A 23,691-nucleotide genomic window follows, 5' to 3' on the forward strand; every position below is an offset into this window, starting at 1 on the left:
GTGGTGATGGTGATTGGCTGACCAAGTTACCATTGGCAACAAACAGTAACAACAAACGCATGCGCACAGCAAACTAGCAACAGCAACGTTTCAAGCCAAGGTAACATTACATATAATATAATATAATATTTCTTAATTTAACTCTCCTTTTTAATCAAGTAACTACGTGGTTCCCGTTACATTCATCAAATTTCCCCTATGTACGTTAATTTCCGTCATTTGTTCTGTTTGAAAGGACAATCCGAAAACGTCGTTTGTTTACTGCTATTTTGTACTGACTAAAACACGTCTCATCCTTGCCTCAGAAACCTCCTCCTTCTGTTTACATAAGTTCAAGAGTCTTTTCCCGCTTTGTACACGTTTAGTCTCATAAAAGACTATTTTATGTGTTTTATTAGTTCTCCCTTTGTGAACTAATTCACATTTTTACAGTTATTTACAGATTTCCACGTCTTTGGTGAGCTCTCTGTGTCGTGTGGTGTTCTTCAGTGATGGATGCGACGATACGGCCCCTCAGAATCCCACCTGAAATGGCCATTTATGCAGAGAAGCATGACATATTTCACCTGGTCCAGGTATAGACATTTAACTAGACAATGTTTAACAAGTTTATGAAGGCAATTTAAATCAAATAAATGATACATTTGCAGACACTAGTGAGAAATTTGATGGTAGACAAACCAGAGGACCCCATTCAACACCTGATTAACTTCTTGAAAAGGGACAGTGTTGGTAAGGTTTTTTTTCTGTATTTGCACTATTGATAAATCCTTACTATTTTTGTTTAATTATTATTTAAATTAGGTAGTATTAAGGTAATACATTCTTATAATAATACATTCTTTAACACAAGATGGCGCAGTCGTACATAATATCAAAATAAAAAGCATAACGTAAAGTTAAAGGAGTTATAATGTTGCCTTGCATCAGTAATGTATTGGGGACAGTTCATTAATTTTAACAAATATATTTGTTCCAGTGCCAAGAATTATATTGTTAGGTCCTCCAGCGTCCGGGAAGAGAACCATAGTAAGTGCCTATTTTCAGTAGTAGTTCAATTAATTTCTGCAATTTAAACTTTGTTACAGTTGAACTGTTCTAGTGTATACTTTACTCGTGTATGTCTTTTTTTCCTGTAAATAACTCTGCATACATTATATTTGTTTCTTTTGTGTTTTGTGTTTCAGTTTTGAAATTTATTTATAAATACACCTGTCATGACAATGCGACTTACATTTCAATCTGATATTCACCACAGTGACAGCGTCAGGCCTCAGAGATCCCAATACTGCTTCAGTCATCTGTACAGCATTATCTGTTCAGAGTATTTTAATTTCTGTCATTTTATATGGTGCTGCAGATTCTCCTCTTTTGTCTTGTCGCAGGCTAAAAAGTTGTGTGAGCACACACAGACTATTCACGTAACTTTAAGCGATATCTTAAAGGATGACAGTGACTTAAGCAGAGCTGCACAGCAGGACCAAGACAAAAAGCAGGTGGGGTCTCTCTTTCTCAGTCTTTGTCCTTTCTCTTGAAAACACATACTTCTATAAGGTTTACCATAGACTGTTATGAATACAATTGCCTTTTTAGGAGGCCTAGAAGAGGGGATCTGTGTGTAAGCTTGTGTGTACAACATGTTACTGCGTAATGGCAAAGTATCTTCAAGGAAAAGTAGTCTGGAATGGCTTGATCATGATATTCATTTTAGATGTATAAGTAGGAAAGGTAATGTTGTCAGCATTTGCTACACTCTCTGGATGCCAGTAATTGTTGTCTCTGTGGTATTGTAAAGACATAGAACTGATTTTGTCTGAAGTCTGATCATGCAAATGCAATGCAGGCTAGTTAGTCGATAAATCAGCAGAGTTGAGTAGAATTAGAAGAAAAGAGAGAGATGTGCTTAGGAAAAGTGCCTCCCGATGGTTTAATTATTCTAATTATCCTCTCACTTAAACTCGCCGTGGCCTTGAGTTTAAAATAGAACGATCCAAAAGATTCCAATTATTATAATTTTCACAAAATTCACAAAGGAGAGTGAGATGAAAGCAGCAGAGGATGTCATAAGTAATTAGAGATTCAACAGCATATTTGAATGTATTTGTTTAATAATAATTGTATTGTTTTGGTGGACACTGACAGTCATTTACTATAGAACAGATATATCTCAGGTAGGTTTAGATGGTCGTGTTAGAAGCACACGAATGACTGGTCAGTTGGTTTATATTTCTGTTTGACTCTGACGATTGTTATTATTCAATTTCAACATTTTTTTAACATTTACTCTCTGATTTTACTGATTTGTTGATGTTGGTCTAACATATTAATATTATATTAATATAAAGGATCTGATTTAGACAAATTATTTTTTTTAAATTCTTAATAATTGAATTTGAATAAAACATTTACTCACATTTTTTTGTTGGTGTGATAGAAGATCCCTAAAGACCACTGGAGACAGTTGATTCAGCAACGCCTGTCAAAACTAGACTGTGTTAGACGGGTAAGGACTTGTTTTTTTTTTGTTTTTTTTTATTTACTCATTTCTTTTGTAATTCATTTAGAAAAATTAACACTGAGCGTTTGACTCAAATTGTCTAAAATGTGGAAAAAAAAGAAAGTAAGAGAAACATATTTTCATCGTGAACTTGCACGTAACCTCCGTGTTTTGAACCGTGTTTATTTTTACAAGCGTGATGCCCAAATAATTTGTCATATTTTTTCTTTATTTACACTCAACCTTCTATGATAAATAATTAGACGTGTGTTTCTCCGCCTCCCTTGAGGACTGCTGGGATGGGTCTCGGGGAATGCAAGACTGCTGGTGAGAGTTCTCTGAGGAAAGCTTTCATCACCAGCGGGCCCCTCACCGGCTGCCAGTTACATGTGATCTCAGTACTAATGCCACTTAAGAGCCTCACCGCTGAGGTGTCCGTTCACGTACACTCTCAGATCTCGCACCCTTTTGATTCCTCCTTTCATCTCTCCATCAAATCACACAATCAATCACGGTCTCCCTGATCGTGTCTTTCTCTGAAGTGTCAGTTTCTTCTGTGTGGCCGCACGGAGGAATATGTAAATCGTCTGACTCCAAACAGCATCTCCTTTTATTCCTCACTAAACTCCGCAAATGGCTTTACTCAGCCAAGAATCCCATCGTGAAAGTTTTTTCGCTTGGCATCCTTTAACTTTCACCTTTTAATGTCAGTAGTTTGTGATTAGCGACTGATTTGAATCTAGTAATGGATGTTTATCCCTTCAGGCAAACTGTCTGATAGTATTTATCAGGTTATTTAATTATTTTTCTTCCCGACTGATCCGCATGTGAGCAGAGGATTGAGGTAGAGTTTTTCCTCTGTAGATTTAGACACCTGACAAAGCATCTCTGGCTCACCATGAGTGGCCTTCATCTCATGGTCTCTAGCTTGGCACACACTTAAATGGGCCAAAGAATGGAATGATTGACATGTCACATCACCACTGGAGCCTAGACAGCTAAGCTTAATTGCTCTGCCACGGATGCCTACGTGTGTGTGAGCTTGTCTACCTGTTTTTCCAAATTAAGCAACAATGAATGTTAATCATGCCTAATCTAGGTCATCTAGTTCATCTCTGCCTGTCACTGCTTCTCAAGCTGTCTTAATTCTTTCTCCCTCGCTCTCTCGTACTCTCATGAGGCTGCTGTTTGTAAAACTTTAGACTTGTGGAAAATGAAGAGAGGGAGCATAGGTAATGAATAGTGATTTAAAGTAAAATGTCAATTTAATGAGTGCCTTTCAGTCCTGGAAAAAAAGATGGACCCTAAAGTAAATTAGAAAAAAAGAAGGAAGGAAAGAAATAAAGAAAGATCATGGGGCGCATGTCACAGTCATCTGGATCCCTAATGAGGCCTCCAAATAAAGTTATGCTGTTTGAATTTGCATAGCGTCTGTAATTCTATTTTGAGGGAGAAAGGAGTAATCTAAAGGAAAGTTTGCGAATGAAATGATATTGAAACTTTATGAGAACACACGATGCAGATAATAATTTACGGACATGTTTTACCTTTAGTTAAACAGCAACAATAAAAGAATTCAGGCAATTTCCAAAGTTTGGGGTCGGTAAGATTTAAAAAAAAAAAAAAAATTCTTATGCTCCCTAAGGCTGCGTTTATTTGATCAAAACATATTTAAACATAATATTGTGAAATATTATTACAATTTTAAATGACTGTTTTCTATTTTAATATATTTTAATATGTATATATTTTAATATGCATTTATTCCTGTGATGGCAAAGCTGAATTTTCTGAAGCCATAACTGATGTGTCTTGTTTTTCCAGTATTTTTCACTGCGCGCTGCATTTGAGATGCCATATCAAATTAAAAGAATTTCAATATTTTTAAAAAATCATGAGACCTGGGTTCTGTTGCATTCTTTGGCATTTCATTTTATTTTTTATTTAAAAAACTAGCACAAAATATAAATTAACCACATAATCAGTGGTTAACAGCTAAGTGAACAACTAATTGAGATCTAATTGTAAAAGTCAAGTGGAGTGTTTTGCAGCCACTCATGCTGCAATATTGTCGGTCTATTGTGTGGGGGAGCTGCGTGTCGGGGTCTGTGAGTGACATGTCAGGGCGCCGCTTCTGCTCCCCTGCCTTGCCTGCTGTTATGCTGGCTAGTGACATCTGCTCCACGCATGTCCCTCCTGTGATAGCTGTCCTCACTGCAGATGTTCCAGTCCTGGGGTCTCTGTCTGAGCCCACTGCTACAGTACCACAGCCTCTTTTGATGTGGGGATGAAACGGAATGAAACAAGTCGCAGTGGGGCTCTGTGTTCAGATGTATGTCTGTGCGGGAGTTAATGTGTGCAGAGAGCGTGTATGTGTGTACAGAAGTTTTACTGAAGCAAGTTTGGACTCTACCTGTCGGTCTCCTTGTCAAACCTCTGAATGTCTACAGTTGCATATTTGTATATAATCCTCAGATGATGTCTGTGTGTTCTGTAATAAATATTATTCCAGCATCTTATTCTAGAATTGCTAATGTTTAATTTTCTTCATAGAATAAAAGATGCCAATATAAAGAACCTTTATTTCTAAGAGTGTACTGACATTTGTAATTCAAGAGCCTGTAGTTTGCTTAACATCCACCCGGTATTTTTCCTATATTCATGGCAGTTAGATTGTGTAGGCTAGAGGCCTTTCAAGCAATCTGTGAGTCAGGCCCTGCTCATGGGCTTCCCAGCCACAGAGGCAATCAAATGCTTAATGGGAAAGTAAGTGGGAGGAAACTTGCGCGCTGAGATCAGGTGAAGCAAAGGATAGGTTTGCAGTTAAAGATCAAAGCCTGAAAAAACAAAGGCTGATATCAAACAGACACTCGAAACTCGGCAGCAAAAACCCACAGCTCCTCTGATAATACTTAGATCTATAAATGTTTGTTGCATATATTTATTTATTTTAAGATTATTCGCTGCAGTAATAAGTTGGCCCCTAACAAGCACTTTTGGGAGATGGTTCTTTGACTGTTCTTTATTTTACCGCACCATTGCACAGCAAGCCTTGGGATTTAGGAGACTATTAGAGAGGAGGATTTTTTTTATGGATTTGTAGCTAATGAATGATATGCATGCGGTTTCCTTTCTTCTTATGTTATTTTTATTGCTAAGTGAGAAGTGTGGAAAGGAGCTGGAGAATTAGGCACATTTTCAAGGATTTTATAGATTTAACCCTCCATTTGCCTCCCTGCATGAGACCCCATATGGGCCAGTTTTACTCCTTATTCATAAAACAATTTATACATTCATTATTTAGACTGGTACAGGGCAGCAATTTATATGAATTATTTATATAAAATTATTCATTCAAAGCCTATTACTGTTTTTTAAAGTATTTTTCCAGGCAGGATATTGTTTTGCTTATATGAAAACAATTTGAAACAACAATTTAAGCACAGTAGCTGACCGTGGGGAATAGCAAGTGCATTTATAGAAATGTAAACAGAAAAATCATGTGTGTGCGTGTCCGTGTGAGTGTGAAGACAAAATGCAAGGTTTCAGCTGTGTTAATAGCAGAAGGCATCAGCATCGTCTGTGTCACCAGCAGAGTTGGACTCTGTCACCAGAGAGTTGGGTTATTGTTTAAAGCAGATTGTTTGTTCCTTCTCAAGAGAAGTTTGTGCATGACATGCATTGTATTTCCAGGGCTGGGTTTTGGAAGCTATTCCCAAGACACAAGAAGAGGCACTATGTCTACAAGAAGCAGGCATCACCCCAGATCATGTTGGTTAGTGGCATGTTGTTCAAACACTTTGTTGTTCCCAACTGAAAAACAAGAGGTTTGAATCAGGACTCGATAATGAGACCGGCCAAATATCCCTCTCGGACTCACTATCACTCCCCAGAGGATATGTCAAACTCTAGCCCTTTTTTTAACTCTTTCCTCACAGTGATGCTGGAAGCTCCTGATGTAATCCTGATTGAAAGGAGCTTGGGCAAGAGGATAGACCCTGTCACAGGAGGTCTGTATGATCATTACACTTTTCTTAGTTCAGAGAGTGGGACTGCGAGACAGGCAGCCAACACGCACCCTTGTTAGAATGCATTTCATTATCTGTAGACCTTGACAGTGCTCAACCTGTTTGCCGAATCCCAAACGGGCCCTGTGTGTCCTCAGGGTTTCAGAAAGCCCAGCTGTAATGAACAAAAGCCAGAACTCCCTGCAGATTTGTGATGGTGCGAATGCACCATTTCCACATAATTGCCATTTTCCCTTTTGTTTGTTTATGATCTCTGTTTATGAATCTTTTTTTAGGAGATTCACTGTCAAAATAAATGCTATGATGAAGTTTTTTGTATTTTACACACAATACTTCCACCTCAGCACATATACCTTGGTGTTTAAAACATGACCTTACCCATGTTTCCTATCTATGTTTCAGATGTATATCACGTCACCTTCATGTGGCCTGAAAGTGAAGAGGTTGCACAGCGTTTAGAAACACCCAGTACACTGATGCCAGCTGACCTTATAGCCAAAAAGCTACAGAAGTTTCACACAGAAGCTCATGCTCTGAAGCGCACATACCACAGCTGCCTGAAGACCATCAATGCTGACCAGCCCCATGTAGATGTCTTCTCACAGGGTAAACGTCACCAGCTTCACCCGGTCTGGTACCAGTACCATCCATCTGCATTACTTCTCCCGAAAATGAAAGAATCGATCATCATTTACTCAACCGCATGTTGTTGCAAAACTGAATGACTTTCTTTCGCGGAACACAAAAGAAGATATTTTTGGTACAGTAACTATATTGTACGGGCAAAAAAATTAAAACACAGGCTTTTCTCAAAATATCTTTATTTCGTTCTAAATAAGGTCATACAGGTTTGGAATGATATATAGGTGAGTAAATGGTGACCAAATGTTCATTTTTGGCAGCATTTTGGCTATCACTTTAAATTAGTGTTTACAGATGTTCTTGTCAAGCTACCGGTTATCACTGACTTTGAGGTAAGAAATGCATATAAGGTGGAATTTTCCATTGGTTGCTAATTCAATCAAGTCATTTGAATTCAAAACATAGACTGTGTCTCTAAAAATGTCTCCAGATTAGGTTTAGGTAGGTCACTGAGTTCCATTTAGAGCTTTTTAAACATTTCTACTAATATCACCTACTGTGATGAACCGAGATCTACCGCCCCTATTGGTCGGAGGTCAGAATCGCATCGGCTGCATTCAGAGGCAGTGATTGACCTGCTTGTCAGGCACTCTGCCAGTCGAGGAAGTTGCCTCAGGCAGCTCTGCAGGCACAGACTATCCCATGAGAACCTGGGCAGGGATGAGCGGTCCTCGCCAATTACATTAAAACCATCTGAATACAACCTGTCTAAATATTATATCGCTCAACTTGACAAAATAATTTTGTCACTTCCCTTCCTTTAGTTGTGAGGTAGAGCTAGGCAGTGAATATTTAAACCATTCTTTGCATACATCACTTTGACTGTAGCATTAGGCAGGTTAGCAGCATTTTGTGAAATTCATACCACAGTTTTTAATAATAAAGATGCATATTTATCATACGAATGAGTATGTGTGGAATTGATAGCCAGTCATTCTATATTAAGGGCTGTACTTTTAGAGAGATTTGTCATAAATCAACGTCTGTCTATCACTTTCACAATATTTTGCCAACTCAAGCAAGCTACATAAACATGAGCTGGGAGAAATTCAAATCCAATTTTGGACTGGTTTCTTTCGCTTTCTCTCTTTCTCATAGAATTTAGGCTTATCTGGAGGGAAATAAAGGCTCATTTAGTCTCATGGCACATTAGTATTAAATCCAAAATGCTCCATTGAGTACCTATCAGGGAAGCGGCCCTCCAGCCTAATGGTTTTGCGCTGTGGGCTTGATTTGTAAATTGTAGATTTAGGACAGTGGACAGTGTGCCATTATGCCTTAATCTTGACTTAACTGCACCTGATTTTCTTGATACGTCTAAATGGAGTACATTAAATAAATATTTGAGATAAACTCTGCCATAAAACATTCATAAACCCATACTGAGGAGCAAACAGCAATAAGGCTGTCATCTTAAATCTTGATTAGTGCTAATTCAGCATGCGGTTTGATTGTAACGTCGCTAGTTTCCCCCTGACTTAGCCTTTTAGCGCATTAACATGTTTTGCATATTAAGCATTTATCATGTTGTTGTATAACAATTAGCAGCATAAAGGGCTGGATGAGAGAGACTCATTAGTTATGATTAGGCTGTTGTTAATCATTGCATATTAGAATGGCGGCTCAGCGCAGGTTCCAGACAAACAGCATTGTTGTGAGTGAAACCCAACTGCAAACAGATGGCTTCGACGTGGATGTCACACTACAAGCAAATGCCCCCGTGGACATGAAAGGAAGACTCTAATGATTAATTAATCAAGTGGCTTTATATTCAGTTTAGTGGCAATCTCTGTTTATGATCTGAGAGAATGGGCTGGCACCAGCCTCACAAATGTGCTCTATTATCTTTCTCCATTAAACATTCAATAGAATCTATCTGTGCCTGCATTGTGTTGTTTTGTATTAAAGGGGTCATATGATGCGATTTCAATTTTTCCTTTCTCTTTGAAGTGTTACAAGCTCTTGGTGCATAAAGAAGATCTGTAAAGTTGCAAAGACTAAAGTCTCAAATCCAAAGAGATATTCTTTATAAAAGTTAAGAGTCAACCACGCCTACCTAAAACGGCTCGTTCTAACACGCCCCCACATGTCTACGTCACGATGTGGGAAGATTTGCATAACGCCGCCCAAATGTTCACGCAAAGAAAGAAGGTGTAACTTTTATTCTCACTAGTATTGTTGCCGCCATGCCGTGGAGACGCTGTGTTTCGTTGTGAAAGCGAAACTACTTTGTTTGGCCTTCCAAAAGAGGACTATATCCGCTTCGTCATGCCTATAGCTGATTCGTGCTGGTCGCTGAGGAAATACATCAACTGCACGCTGTGGATCGCCGGATCGGCTTTCACCATGGACGAAGCGGAGTCCAGCATGGTCGTCACATGTGGTTGCCGCAGGCATAATGGACACGGGATTTTTTTTTTTTTTCTGCCATATGTCTATTCTAGAGAAGCCCGCCAGCCGCTCCTTAGTCGAATCCGCAGGCCGCGCCGTTCTCAAGCCCACCGGCCGTTCCTCACTCTAGCCGCTGGCCTCCGCTCACTCAGCCCGCCGGCCATTCCTCACTTTAGCCACCAGCCTCCGCTCACTCTAGGCGTGTGTGACGCTGTTTCGTTGTGAAAGCGAAACTACTTTGTTTGGCCTTCCAAAAGAGGACACGACTAGAAATCAGTGGTTAAGTTGTATTTACAACACTGTTCCAGAACACTTCAACCCAAATATTCAGTCAGGTGCAGCACATTTTATGGAGGACTGTTTACTGATCCTGGAAGAGTAACGCTTTGTAAAAATCGACGCATTTCAGAAAGGCGGGGCATAGAGGACAATATGTCAATAATGTACAGTATGTGGAAAATAATGTGTTTTTTGAACCTTAAACCGCATAAACACATTTCATTACACCAACTACACAAATTAATGTTCTTTTTAGCAACATCATATGACCCCTTTAAAGTATGATACGGTACTAAACAGTCGCCACAGGGTTAGAGAAAATTTAATTATATTTAATTTGTTTGTTTGAACAAACATGTTTTGTAATGTGTACTGTTCAAAAGTTTGGGGTCATTTCAAGTAAATGCTGTCCTTGTGAACTTTCTCTTCCAAAGAATCCTGAAAAAAAATTCCACAAAAATGTTAAGCAGCACAACTGTGTTCAACATTTAAAATGATAAGAAATGTTTCCTGTGCACAAAATCAGCATATGGAAGACTGGTTTAATGGCTGCAGAAAAAAAAAAGTATTTTTGCCATCACTGGAATAAATTACATTTTAAAATATATTATAGTAGTACAGCTATTTGAAACTGTAATAATATTTCACAATATTACTGTTTTTACTGTATTAATAGAGCTGACTGCATAAATAGAGCAGTGATGAACGTTAGTGTACCTTTAATGCATTTGTAGTGGCACTGATAATAATAGATATTTAGTGTTTATTCTCATTTATTTGCTTGACATGTTGTCTTTCATTCACTGAAAGTCTATTTATCTAAACATTTTGACCACCCATTTATTTTGCGCTGTTACATATCATGTAGCGTTCATTTGATTGTTTTGTATTTATATTGCAGTGCTGAACTATGTCTGTACTCCACGTCAGTCTGCCTCACCCTTCACTCCCAGAATCCTACTGTTTGGACCCCCAGGTTCAGGGAAGAGTCTTCAGGCAAAACTGATTGCTCAGAAATATGGCATTGTCAACAGTAAGCTCCTTCTCAACTTCTGCTGTCACTTTTCCATCTGTACTTTTTCTTATTTGCAAGGTTCAACATTGTTAAAAGGGTAGTTTAGCTAAAATGTAAAATTCTGTCATTACTTATCCTCATGTAGTTTCAAACAACTATGCTGTTATTTTTTTCTATGGAACACAAAAGTAGACATTTTTAAAGGATAATTACGTAGCTCTTGCCATACAGTGACTGTTTATTGTGATCAGGTGCTGTCAAGCTTCAAAACAACACAAAAAAAATCATGCAAAGTAACAGCATAAGGGGTTAGAACAACATGAGAAAGAGTAAATAATAACCAATGAGTGAATCATTGTACAGCATCCATAGTTTTATGTTGTTTATTTTAAACTTTCTTCTGTTCTTTCTTATATCTCTGTCGCTGTAGTTTGTTGTGGTGTGCTTCTGAAGGCTTTGTCAGCTGATGAGAGCCATATGGGGGAGCTCATTAAACCCTACCTGGAGTCAGAACAGCAAGGTATGCCTCCTCACCTCCTCTATACCTACTGCCAAATGGGTCAATCATACAGAACAAGTGAAACCCCAGTCTGTAAGCTGCAGAGTTCTGTTTCCTGCTTTTGACCAGATAATTGGACCCCTTACAGCCAGAACAGTCTGGTCGGTGAACATGTTGTGCTATATTCACATATATGACGTTAGTTTATGGTAACTGCATTCTAAATGATTATCTTATAATTTGCAGCATATAATTCTGCAGACTGTTTTGTTACTTTTAATCAAAATCACAGTGCTTGCTGGCCTCTTAGGTTTTTACTGTAGACACCCAGTACTTTTATATTTTGAACACACCATAATGGTCTAGATGTCTTGACTATCTGTGACCTTTCATTCATCCTCATCATTGTTATTCCCTTCCCATCTCACACCCTCTGTGTCTGCCCAACACTTTCTTGTTCTAAATCCCTCAGAGACCATAAGTAAATATATATATATCTATAGTCCCGCCCCTCAGATAATGCATTCAGCCGCTGGGACTGCCAATCACTGCCCGAGCCACTCGCCTTGAGCAAGTTTTCTTTAATTTAATAAAGATTCTCATGGGATGCAAATCACAGAATATAAGCATTTATGTTTTTACTTTTCACCTTTTTGACACTTTCATTGATAAGATAGTAAAAGGAAGACAAAAAATGGGGAGAAGAGGAGGAACGACACAAGCCAGATTCAAACTTGCATCACTTAAAAGAGCTACATGTCATCTCATTGTTTTACAATTCACATTCTTAGCTGTAAATCAGTAGTTCAACCAAAAATAACATTCTGTCTTTTACTCACCCTATGCTCGTGTACAAACCTGAACTTCTTTCTTCTATGTAACACAAAAGGAGATATTTAGAAAGTCAGTGGGGTCGAAACAACATTAGACTTTATTGTAAGAAAAAAATGATTTAAAAATATTTTCTCTTTTGTGTTTCATAGCAAAAAGAGTAAGTATATACAGTATATAAACTCATGTAAGTTTGGAATGAAATAAAGGTGATTAAATGATAACTGAATTTTAAGTTTTTGGTGAACTATTCGTTTAAATAGGCTTGAGTATTGAACCTGAACTCCCACTTGTCAGCCATCATTTTACCAGTTGCATCGTACATACAAGAAAAATCTTGCCCTGAACTAAAAGCTTATATAATAATAATGTATAATAATATAATATAATATCACATTCATTTAGATAGCCCATTATACAATGCAGATTGTTTCAAAGCAGATTTATACAGGAAAAATTTCAGAATTTTACAGGAAAAAACTGCGCTGATGTATAATTATTATATATTATTGTTTTGTTATATTATATTATATTATACTTTTTGGATAACATTATTACAACAGATTATTAGTTCTTGTCCATTGAAATATTTATACATCATGAAACTGATGTATTGATACACATTTCTGAAATATTCAGATTTGTACATGAACTCTCTGTTAAGTATGATGCAATGTTTGTGATTTATTAATGAAAGTTATTATAAAGTGCTACCAAATCATATTGATTTTACTATATGGAATATTGTAGGAATAAAATCTATTACGGCTCATGCAGAATTCTTGAGAGTGGACTCAACTTAGGTTTGTTTATAATCTCTGATGAGTACACATGAACACCCAATATGATTGTCGGATCTGTCAGAGCATGTTAAGTATCTTTTCAGCACTAGCAGTATCTGTCACGTGCAACATATATTCATAAATTCATGTTGCGTGTTTGTTGAAGTAGCAATGTGTGCATAAGAAATGCTATGTAAATGTTTTGTTAGCTCGTATTCCATTGCCTTGTTGAACAGGGCTGTGGTATCCTGGGAGAGGGGGATTTTTGTGCCTTCTCTCTCTCTCCTTTGCCTCTCTCCCCCTTTTCCTGTGACAGTGAGGATTTGAGGCAGAGAGCTTGCCTAAATAATTTACAAGTTGATTAATAGCCTCACAGGGGTATAATTAGGCGATGGAGAGATGGTGGCTAGTGTAACCAGTACAGTGCCTCTGGGATTTGAGAAGCCGGATTATTAAGCAAACCAAAAAATAGTCTTAGCAGAAGTGAAGAAGGAGAGGAAAGAAAGAAAGAAAGAAAGAAGAGGAAGCCTCTCCAGGCTGCCTGATGTTTGAAGCAGGGCTGCAGAGATTGGCAAAGAGGCTGTGTGCGTTTGATGTGGAAATTGGACAGTTTGAAACCGTCGACTTTAATTTTTCACCAGCTGCGGGGACCCCCCTGGGTGCCAGCTTGCGCTCCTTAAAGAATGCTGTTCTATTTTCTCTTCACCCTCATTATTTGTTTGTCCTCCGCCGCTCTCGTTAATTTTCCCGCAGCATTACGAGCACCACCCTCCTCTACTGCGCTTTTCGTCGGTTTTAAGAGGTGCCATCATCCCCTTAAACAATTCGCTTATGTTGCCTGTCAGCCAGCCGTTGACTGCTTTTGTAGTATGAGAGGGACCCGTGAAATATCTTCAAAAGACAAAATGTACATACATGAATTTAGATGACACCGTGTCTACTAATTATTTATCACCTCACATCTGAATAAACCACCCTGATTTGATAGATACAAACAAAAGGCACGTCCTTGACAATTCCGCTTGATGATGAGATCACTGATGCTTAGCATGGAGATGATGATGGTTCAGTTTTCCTCAGACCATCTCCTTAATTTAATCCTCTTAATGGGGCACTCCAGCTTTCTAGATGCCCTGCACCTCAGTTTATGTGAAACAATAATTTAGGTTTCTGTCCGCTTGTGCCCATGTGTTTTCGAATCAGCTTCAATGAACTGTTTATTTGGTACTTTAAAGCCTTAAAACGGCATCCTATATCTGCATCTTTCATACTTCAAAAAGTTCTCATACTGTTACTTTTCTTCTTTCCATAAAGTCTTCTTCCAGTACCTGGAAGAAGTAAACAAATGAAAGGCCTTTCTCACGTCCGTTAGATCTATAACACTGTGATCTGACGTCCTACAGGGAGAAACATATACAGTATTTCAAACAAATGCTAAGCAGGTGTGTTTGTGTATGCATCTCATGGGGTAAACCCCCTCTGAACACCATGTTTACTGTATATAGGATGAGTGTCATTCAAAGGACACAGCAAGTTGATTCTCAGGAGTCTGAACCTCTTGCGTCAACATTTTTGAGTTTTTTGTTTGCCTAAATTTGATTTCTTCTACTCTTTGTATTGTTGTACTTCTGTCATGTAATTAGGAAGATGGTATAAATAGGTGCATATTTTTGCTGTATTTGTGGTTTAATCCATACAGTGCCATCAAGTATAGTCCTGCGGATCCTTACAGAGAGACTGAGCAGGATGGACTGTACCACACGAGGCTGGGTGCTCCATGGCTTTCCTCAAGATGTGGAGCAGGCAGAAGAACTTCAAGAGTCTAATTTCATACCAAACAGGTATATCAGTCACTATAAACTGATTTAAATAGCTGTAAATGTTGAAATTTAGCATGTATAACTCCATAACTGTGGAAGGCATATGACTATAAAGCGATCTAAACTATTATCACAGAGATTTGTAACAATGGTTCTCAGTTGGTTTTTCATTCCCTTCTCCCTCTGAAACTACAAAAAAAAAAACATCTTCACTATTAGCTATTAGCATTTTTGGCATAACTGGATAGATTACCCAGTTCTGTGATTTGTGTGATCATTTACTGACCCTCATGTTGTTCCAAAAGAAGCTATTTTGAAAAAATATATTTTTTGTGACACATTAAATATCTTTGTTTTTCCAAATCTCTTATGCTGCATTTGATCAAAAATACAGCAAAAAAATTGTAACATTGTGAAATATTATTACAATTTAAAATAACTGTTTTTCATTTTAATAGATTTTAAAATTTTACAGTGCCATCAAGTATAGTCCTGCGGATCCTTACAGAGAGACTGAGCAGGATGGACTGTACCACACGAGGCTGGGTGCTCCATGGCTTTCCTCAAGATGTGGAGCAGGCAGAAGAACTTCAAGAGTCTAATTTCATACCAAACAGGTATATCAGTCACTATAAACTGATTTAAATAGCTGTAAATGTTGAAATTTAGCATGTATAACTCCATAACTGTGGAAGGCATATGACTATAAAGCGATCTAAACTATTATCACAGAGATTTGTAACAATGGTTCTCAGTTGGTTTTTCATTCCCTTCTCCCTCTGAAACTACAAAAAAAAAAACATCTTCACTATTAGCTATTAGCATTTTTGGCATAACTGGATAGATTACCCAGTTCTGTGATTTGTGTGATCATTTACTGACCCTCATGTTGTTCCAAAAGAAGCTATTTTGAAAAAATATATTTTTTGTGACACATTAAATATCTTTGTTTTTCCAAATCTCTTATGCTGCATTTGATCAAAAATACAGCAAAAAAATTGTAACATTGTGAAATATTATTACAATTTAAAATAACTGTTTTTCATTTTAATAGATTTTAAAATTTTAATTTATTCCTATTATGCCAAAGCTGAATTTTCAACAGCCATTAATCCAGTCTTCAGTTTCAGGTTTTTTTTTTTTTTGCTTAATATTTTTGTGGAACCCATGATATAGTTTTTGAGGATAATTTGATGAAAAGAAAGTTGAAAAGAACAAAATGTTTTAGAATTTAACAATAACAATACAAATTACTGTGACACTTTAATGCATCCTTGCTGAATAAACATTAATTTCTTTCAAAAAATGTTACAATGGGCAAGGAATTATGCAACTAGGCAAGCACGGTGCATTTGCATGTACAGAAGTGCACTATATATGAGAGCTGTGGGTTCGCCACACTTTGAGAACCACTGGTTTGCATTCAATTCTGTCCTGTATCGATTTCAAACTATAGATTATCTATCCACTGTGTTCCCATTCATTTACGGGCTCTAGGACCTTCACAGTGACAAACATAGATGTAAACATAGAGTAGGTGTTTAAAAAACAAAAACAGTACAGCAAAGGAGATAATGAACTGCACTATGTGAATCTTTCAGATTATTATTTGTGATTTTCATGTCTCCTCGGTTATCCTAAATAGTGAGTGTAACCACACGGCTCAGATTGCCCTCTCAGATTACACTTAACTCAGCTGCCCTGGAGGATCTGATGGCACTTAGATTATACAACCTGTCCTCTGTGTGTGTCCCCTCATCAAAGAGCTCACTTTGAGGTTAGGTCATCAGTGAAAATAACCGTGTCCCAATTCTGTCTCCTTTGACACAGAAACAAGAGCAGGAGCACAAATCTTTGCAATAACATTAGGGAAAATTATCACCATAGGGCCTAAGGGCATAAGTTTCGTATTCTGTTGTTACTCATTATGATTTTTCATCATATTCCCCATTTTATGTGCTCTCTGGAATTAAGATTGGATCCCAGAGATTAGCAAGCAGCTACGGTGTCCGCTTCCCTCGCCACTTCTGTGTAGCAAGACCTTATTTCCTCCATTAACAGCCCATGTTGTTTGGGCTAATGGCAGGAGACCTCATTTACATAGCATTAGCGTAATTGATTCGAAGGCCCGCGGTTAGCCTGGCCCTGAAACAATGGGGAGATAATGTTTCCGATGGGCCGATGATGGCCCGATGGCGGCGCTGTACCTGACAGCTTTATTAATTAACAGCTCTCTGGTTACCAGGCTTTAGTGAGGATGAATAAGTCAGCTCCTCCTGGAGCCATGCCAGGGCATGGGCATTTAATAGGTGTCACTGGCAGAAGGGAGAGGGGACAGAGTGCAGCAGGGTTGGCATACTGGTTAGAATGGAGGGGTCCCTTTACCCATTTCCTGAAAGGGCTCCATTAACAGAGAGTCATTGCCTGCAATAAGGGCCAAGATGATGTTGTTCATGTGGCACCAGAGTCTTTAGCTTGTATTGACAAACTCTGTGTAGTTAATTATATGGTAAAGTGGATTAAAACCCAGTGGTTAGTCTTATTTTAAGAGCTTTGTTTAAAAAAATTATAATAACATTCTTAATTTTTTTAATTCTTATTTTTTTGTAGGCACATATTTATTGTACATTTATAAACAAAAGGTACAAAAGCTGTCACTGGGGCGGCAGTTTTTCTAAAGGTACACATTTGTACCTTTTAGGTACTAATATGTACCCTTAAGGTACCATTATGGACCCTTTAGGTACAAAGGTGCATCTTTTGAAAAGGTAGCACCCCATGGCAGCCTTTGTACCTTTTTTCTGAGAGTGTACTTTGGCTTTGAGTTGTTCAAATATACTTACAATAATTACCTATTTGCCTTGCTGAATATTTTGTAGTGGCTGGTAATTCAAGTAGTGGCTGTCTGTTCCAGTTAGCGCTCCGTCTATTGTCATGTAAAGGAAGTTACCTGATCCATGAAAGACGAAAGAAGAAGAAAAGGAAAAAGGTCGCTCGCTAATGAAGTTCCCTCATCAGATAAATGAGGATGCCTTTGCTCTGGTTTCTGATGGTGCAATCATCTGATCCTCTTTCAAAAGCTGATCAGTCACAGTTGGCTCTGGATGTGTGACACTTTCAATTTAGAAGGAAGTCTAAAGGAATTATCTAATGTTATGCACAATATTTTACTTTACTTTTACTTTTAGTCATTTAGCAGACGCTTTTATCCAAAGCGACTTACAAATAAGAAAAAGTAATTAAAACTAAAAGCTAAAACTCTATAAATACTATATATATATACACATTTAAGAAAATAAAATAAATTCAATAAAAATGACAAATGCATACAACAACATTTCAAAACTAAGCATTTAAATGAAAACAAAATAAATAAAGTATAATAATGATTCTAACATAACACTAAGCCAAACACCAAAAAAACAACTACATATGTGTATGTACAGCCACACACATATACATGTACATATATATATAAATACATTCAATATATATATATTATTTCATTTCCAATTACAATATGAACCCCAAAGCAACGTGTAAGGCCCCACATTGATCACAACATTATTTGAAGGCCCCATGATTTTCCAGCCATTTTTAACTCCCACTTTTTATGATAAAATATTTCAGATCTTTACATACCTATAAAAATGTATATTAATTATTAAAGTTATAAGATGTAGTTCATTTGCATGACTTTTCCAGGTCTCGAAATTACGCTTTTAAAATTAGGCAACTTTTTAAAAACTAAAAAGTTGTTGAGTGTGGAATTAAAACAAGATTATTTTTATTATTATTTGATGTTTTAGCATATTTAAATTTTATATATTTTATTTACATATTTTAATTTTAATTACAATTCTTGAAACTTTTTAGGTGAATATGCTTGCTGCTCTTTTCCATATAATAATTGTGAAATTAGAAAAAGGTACCATGAAAGTATTATAAAAGTTCTTAAAGCTTGTGGTCTATATTCCAAAACCTCTGAAACTGTCCAATAGATTTGTGAAACAGAAGGAACAGAAATTTGTCATCTTTTGTAAATCTTAACATCTGCCCTGGTTCATGAACAGGTTTCAGTGATTCATTCATGAATCATACTGATCCAGTTCTCGAGTTCTCTCTATTGTTTGACTACAAAAGACTTGAAATATATATCACAACTCATATAGACCACTTTTATGGTGCATTCTTTGTAATTTTATAGTTTGACAGCTCTCCTTCATTTTCATTATATGGAAAACAATGGCCATGATATTCTTCAAAAATTAATCTCTTGCATTCCACCGAATAAAGTAAGTCATAGAAGTTTGGAACTATCCCTTTTAAATGACTGTTAAATGAAAGGTTTCACAAAATAAATGAGCTTCTCTAAAGACCCATGTCCAAACCCCTCTTACACGTTCATTCTCGGACTGTACAGCAGGTCACTGTTACTGCTTCTGTTTCGCTGATCTCACTCCCACCCCTCCTACCAGTCTTTAACTACTCTCCAGTTTGGCTAGTCATCAGCCTCTTACAGCCTTGACACGCTTGCAAACAATCAGAGTATTTGGGAGCTTTGAAATATGCATGGCTACCTGTGACAGGTAGATAAAGAAGAGCAATTAGCCATGTAATCTAAGAGTCTGGCCCAATTACCTGCTCTCGTCCCTGCCTTGCGCGCTCTCTCTCTCTCTCTCTCTCTCTCTCTCTCTCTCTCTCTCTTTCCACCTGCACTGCGCTCTTGCTCTCTATTACTTAAATGTTTTTCATGTGTCTGCTCCCCATCAAATCAAGCAACACTTCCTCTGATTGGCTTATCAATTATACAGCAGGGGCAGCATTACAATTTAATCAGTGGTAAACATTGCTGTGGCCACCTGTAAAGAATCTTTCCCTCATTAATTTCTTAATTTGGAGAGATAGAAAGGGAGGCAGAAGGGCTGACGGGAGCGGCAACGCTCGGAGAGATCGGATGGACCGAGACCTTCTTGGATCACTTCAGCTCAGCGAGTAAACTGAAGAACAAAAGGGTCAAAGGTTACCATCTACTTAATGTATACCGTATACGAGTGGAAGAATAGAAATGCACACACACACACACACACACACACACACCCACATATATATACTGATAGCAGGATATGCTTGCGCGGTTTGTGATCATTTGTAGCAGCTGAAGACTGTCAGGCTCTTGTTATCTGCCTTGTTTTAGTCAGTCATTTGTTAGAGGATCTCCAGCTGTCATGTAAGAAACATCTAATGTAAATCAATTCATCTTGTACAGCTCGCCCCACATAAAAAGTGGGAGAATGAGAAGACGAACACAAGCCCCCACCCTCCCATCCTCCTGCCTCAGACACAACGCACCATCCTTTTGCTCCTCCACATTTATAAATATTTCATGAGGTAGCATAAATATTAATTCTAATAGCTTTTGCAGAGTAGTTATTATTTCTTTTTTAAGACAAATATTCATTAAAAATTGAGAGAAGCCTTTTTCTGAAATAATTAAACCTACGCACACAGACACACATATACACACACATTATCATGGCTCTTAAACACATCAAATATCTTGCATTTTCAGTCCAGACTAATAGTCAGTTAAAGCACCATGTCTCCTTTGTCCATTTCAGAGGGCCCAGTGGTTCACAGTGGTACTGAGAGCCAGGAACACAAAGACATTTAAATATTTTATCAAAGCACCAACTTAGATCTGTCCTATTTTCATTACTATTCTCACCCCTTTTTGTGGAAAAGGCCTCATGATGTAAAATTCCTATTGGTCTTTTTCTATAGCTGAATTGGTCCAGAATTACATTTCACAAAAATCTCAGTCTGTGTAAAATGTTTAGGTGGCTAAAAAGTAAATAATGTGGAAGAGGCTGTGAGGTTCTCATCCTCTGGAGGCTTGGATGAAATCATCTGGGACAAGAATGGCATGTCCTAAACCCCCCCACCTGACCACACCATTAGGCCCACTTTGTGTCTGGACAATGTCAAAGCATAATGACCCCTGGGTAGAGACCCCAACATTCCTCTGTTGAAGTCCTCTTGTTGCCCTGGAGAGTGTCCCTGTTTTCCATTATTTTCTTCATTATTTATTTAGCTCCAATACCAGCGCATTATGATTATTCCTGTCTGAATGCTAGATGAAGTCTTCATATGATGGAATAATGGATTGATATGGTTTTTGCTTGACATGTTGTGATTTTTGCAGACATTTTTACAATTGAATTTGCGAATTGTAAAGAATTTAATGGTTACAGTTCCTGCTACAATTCTGGTTCCACAAAATTTACACTACAGTTCAAAAGTTTGAAGTCAGTAAGATTTTTTTTCATGTTTTTCTAAAGAAGTCTCTTATGCTCCACAAGGCTGCATTTATTTGACCAAAAATACAGTAATAAAAGTAATATTACAATAATTTTAAATAACTTTTTTTATTATATTTTAAAATGGAATTATTCCTGTGATGGCAAAGCTAAATTTTCAACAACCATTTCTCCAGTCTTCAGTGTCACATGGTCTTCAGAAATCATTCTAATATGCTGATTTGGTGCTTAAGAAACACTTCTTATTATATTACCATTGTTGAAAGTAGTTGTACGGCTTATTATTTTTGTTGTGATGCATATTTTTCAAGAGTTTTAGAAGAACTGAAGAGTATAGCATTTGTTTAAAATGGAAAACTTTTGTAACATTATAAATGTCTTTACTGACACTTTGATCCTTGCTGAATAAAAGTATTAATTTCATAATCTTTAGAATTGTACTCTATGTTTGTGGAATTTAAATTACTTTTTACCCCTCTTTTGTCCATTTTTTGGTAACATATTTCATTCATTTATTTTCATAAAATGACACTGACAAAATGCTGAATGTTTTTTTTTTTTTTGGATTAGACTGGTCAAACACACTCTCGTTCTCTATTCAGTGTATTTTTTAATACAAGTTCCCAAGCCTACTTGTTTTTCTTTCATTGTTTTTGAATGGCGCTTTTAAAAGGGTTAGTTCACCCAAAAGTGAAAATTAGTCCATAAATTACTCACCCTCAAGTCATCCTAGGTGTATATGACTTTCTTCTTTCAGACGAATCCAGTCGGAGTTATATTAAAAATGGTCTTTGATCTTTCAAGCTGTTTAATGCCACTCAGCGGGTGTTGCATGCATCAGTCCAAAATAAGTTAAATAAAGCATTTAATACCTTTACCAAGCAACTTTTTTTACTCAGGTCGATTTGAGAGGATCACAGGTATCATAACAGACTTCCACATGATCTCTGCCTCTCTCCCCTCTAGGGTCTTCTTCCTGGAGATGACTGATGACATTGCTATCGAGAGGGTAACACTTAGGGGTTTGGATCCTGTGACTGGAGAATGGTGAGAAAGAATCTGCTTAGCGCATTGTAAATGTGTGTAAAGAATCCTCTCCTTTAGGTTCCACTAAACCAGTCATAAGGGTAAATTTTTTTTAAATTGAGATGTATGCATCATTTGAAAAGCTGAATAAATAAGCTTTCCATTGATGTATGGTTTGTTGGGATAGGACAATATTTGGCCAAGATACAACTATTTGAAAATCTGGAATCTGAGGGTGCAAAAAAAATCAAAATATTGAGAAAATGGCCTTTAAAGTTGTCCAACTGAAGTCCTTAGCAACACATATTACTAATCAAAAATTAAGTTGTGATATATTTATGGTAGGAAATTTACAAAATATCCTCATGGAATATGATCTTTACTTAATATCCTAATGATTTTTGGCATAAAATAATTTATCAATGCTATGTATCGTTGGCTATTGCTACAAATATACCCGTGCTACTTATGGCTGGTTTTGTGGTCCAGGGTCAAATATGTTTTTATAAATCAAAATTAGTTACTGATTAAAAATAGTGCTTTATTGCAATTAATTGAATTACTGTGACAAAGATTATTGTCAAAAAGTTTTTTTTTTTTTAATTATTGGATGTAGTTGAGAAGATCAAGACCTCTAAGTGTGCAACATGCCAAAATACCATTAGGTTTGCTTGTCTAACATTACAACAATGGTATTTGCGCCTAGAATGTTTTAGAATAAGTAATGGGACAAAAAAGCGTACCATATTCATGGAAAGCGGCAAATATGTCATTGCATGTTACTGGAGAAAATTGAGTTTTTGAGCACAGACTCACAAATTGTATTTTCGCCTTTAAAACATTATAGACAAGAGGAGAAACTCATCCTCTTGTGATCTAACAGTGGTGATAGATTCAGGAGAAGAGGTGTGCTGTTGAGAGCGGTGGATTCTGTCATGTGGCCATAGAAATCAGGAGCGTAACAGAGTATAATGGAGCTCCAGAACTGAAGGGGAAGTTTGTCTCTTTAGGCTACGGTTACGTGATTAGCCTCCGCCGCCTCTTTCATATACCTGCTGACTGCCGTACTCTCTTCCTGCCTGCAGCCAAGCTGCGTCTAATGTTCCCCTTACTTCTCTGCACACCAGAGCGGGGATGGATCACAAATGCATGAATTCGTCTAGTTTCCTCTGCATAACTTCTGAATGTATCAAACTCTGACAGCTGATTCTAGGCCAGTTAATCTATTCCTGGGGGGATCTGTGTACCTTTGGAGGGATGGGAAAAACACCTACCTTTATCGAGCAAATATGAATCTACCCCCCATTCTTACTTTTTCTTCTCCTGTCCCTTTTTTATGCCCAGTTGTCTTCATGAAGTCAAATAGCATGCGTTTTAAAAGCACATCACGCTCTCATGGATGAAAATTGCACAGAAAGGTCGAGAAAATTACAGCAGAAACAATTGATGTCAGAGAAACAAATGTGTATTGTGATGCTGGGAATTTTGTGTGTGTTTATGTCTGAGCAGAAAGGATTTATCATAATATTTTTTAAGTGACAGAAAGAACATCTATGTATTG

At 37.3% G+C, this 23,691-nt stretch overlaps 1 protein-coding gene across 1 annotated transcript in view; it reads left to right on the plus strand.

Moving 5' to 3' along the window:
* Positions 1-29: 29 nt before the first annotated feature.
* The window catches only part of ak8 (adenylate kinase 8), a 25,057-nt gene continuing 1,395 nt past the window's right edge, over positions 30-23,691 (plus strand). The window contains exons 1-13 of the mRNA XM_016514293.1: positions 30-100; positions 433-575; positions 651-732; positions 980-1,029; positions 1,386-1,496; positions 2,435-2,503; positions 6,191-6,272; positions 6,436-6,507; positions 6,928-7,131; positions 10,739-10,870; positions 11,283-11,372; positions 14,664-14,805; positions 22,071-22,151. Coding sequence (XP_016369779.1) covers positions 492-575; positions 651-732; positions 980-1,029; positions 1,386-1,496; positions 2,435-2,503; positions 6,191-6,272; positions 6,436-6,507; positions 6,928-7,131; positions 10,739-10,870; positions 11,283-11,372; positions 14,664-14,805; positions 22,071-22,151 — 1,199 coding nt within the window. The 5' untranslated portion in view covers positions 30-100; positions 433-491. The remainder of the gene's footprint in view (positions 101-432; positions 576-650; positions 733-979; positions 1,030-1,385; positions 1,497-2,434; positions 2,504-6,190; positions 6,273-6,435; positions 6,508-6,927; positions 7,132-10,738; positions 10,871-11,282; positions 11,373-14,663; positions 14,806-22,070; positions 22,152-23,691) is intronic.

The sequence above is a fragment of the Sinocyclocheilus rhinocerous genome, unplaced genomic scaffold (genome assembly GCF_001515625.1).
Source record: "Sinocyclocheilus rhinocerous isolate Xijiao unplaced genomic scaffold, SAMN03320098_v1.1 scaffold2161, whole genome shotgun sequence".
Lineage (NCBI taxonomy): Eukaryota > Metazoa > Chordata > Actinopteri > Cypriniformes > Cyprinidae > Sinocyclocheilus > Sinocyclocheilus rhinocerous.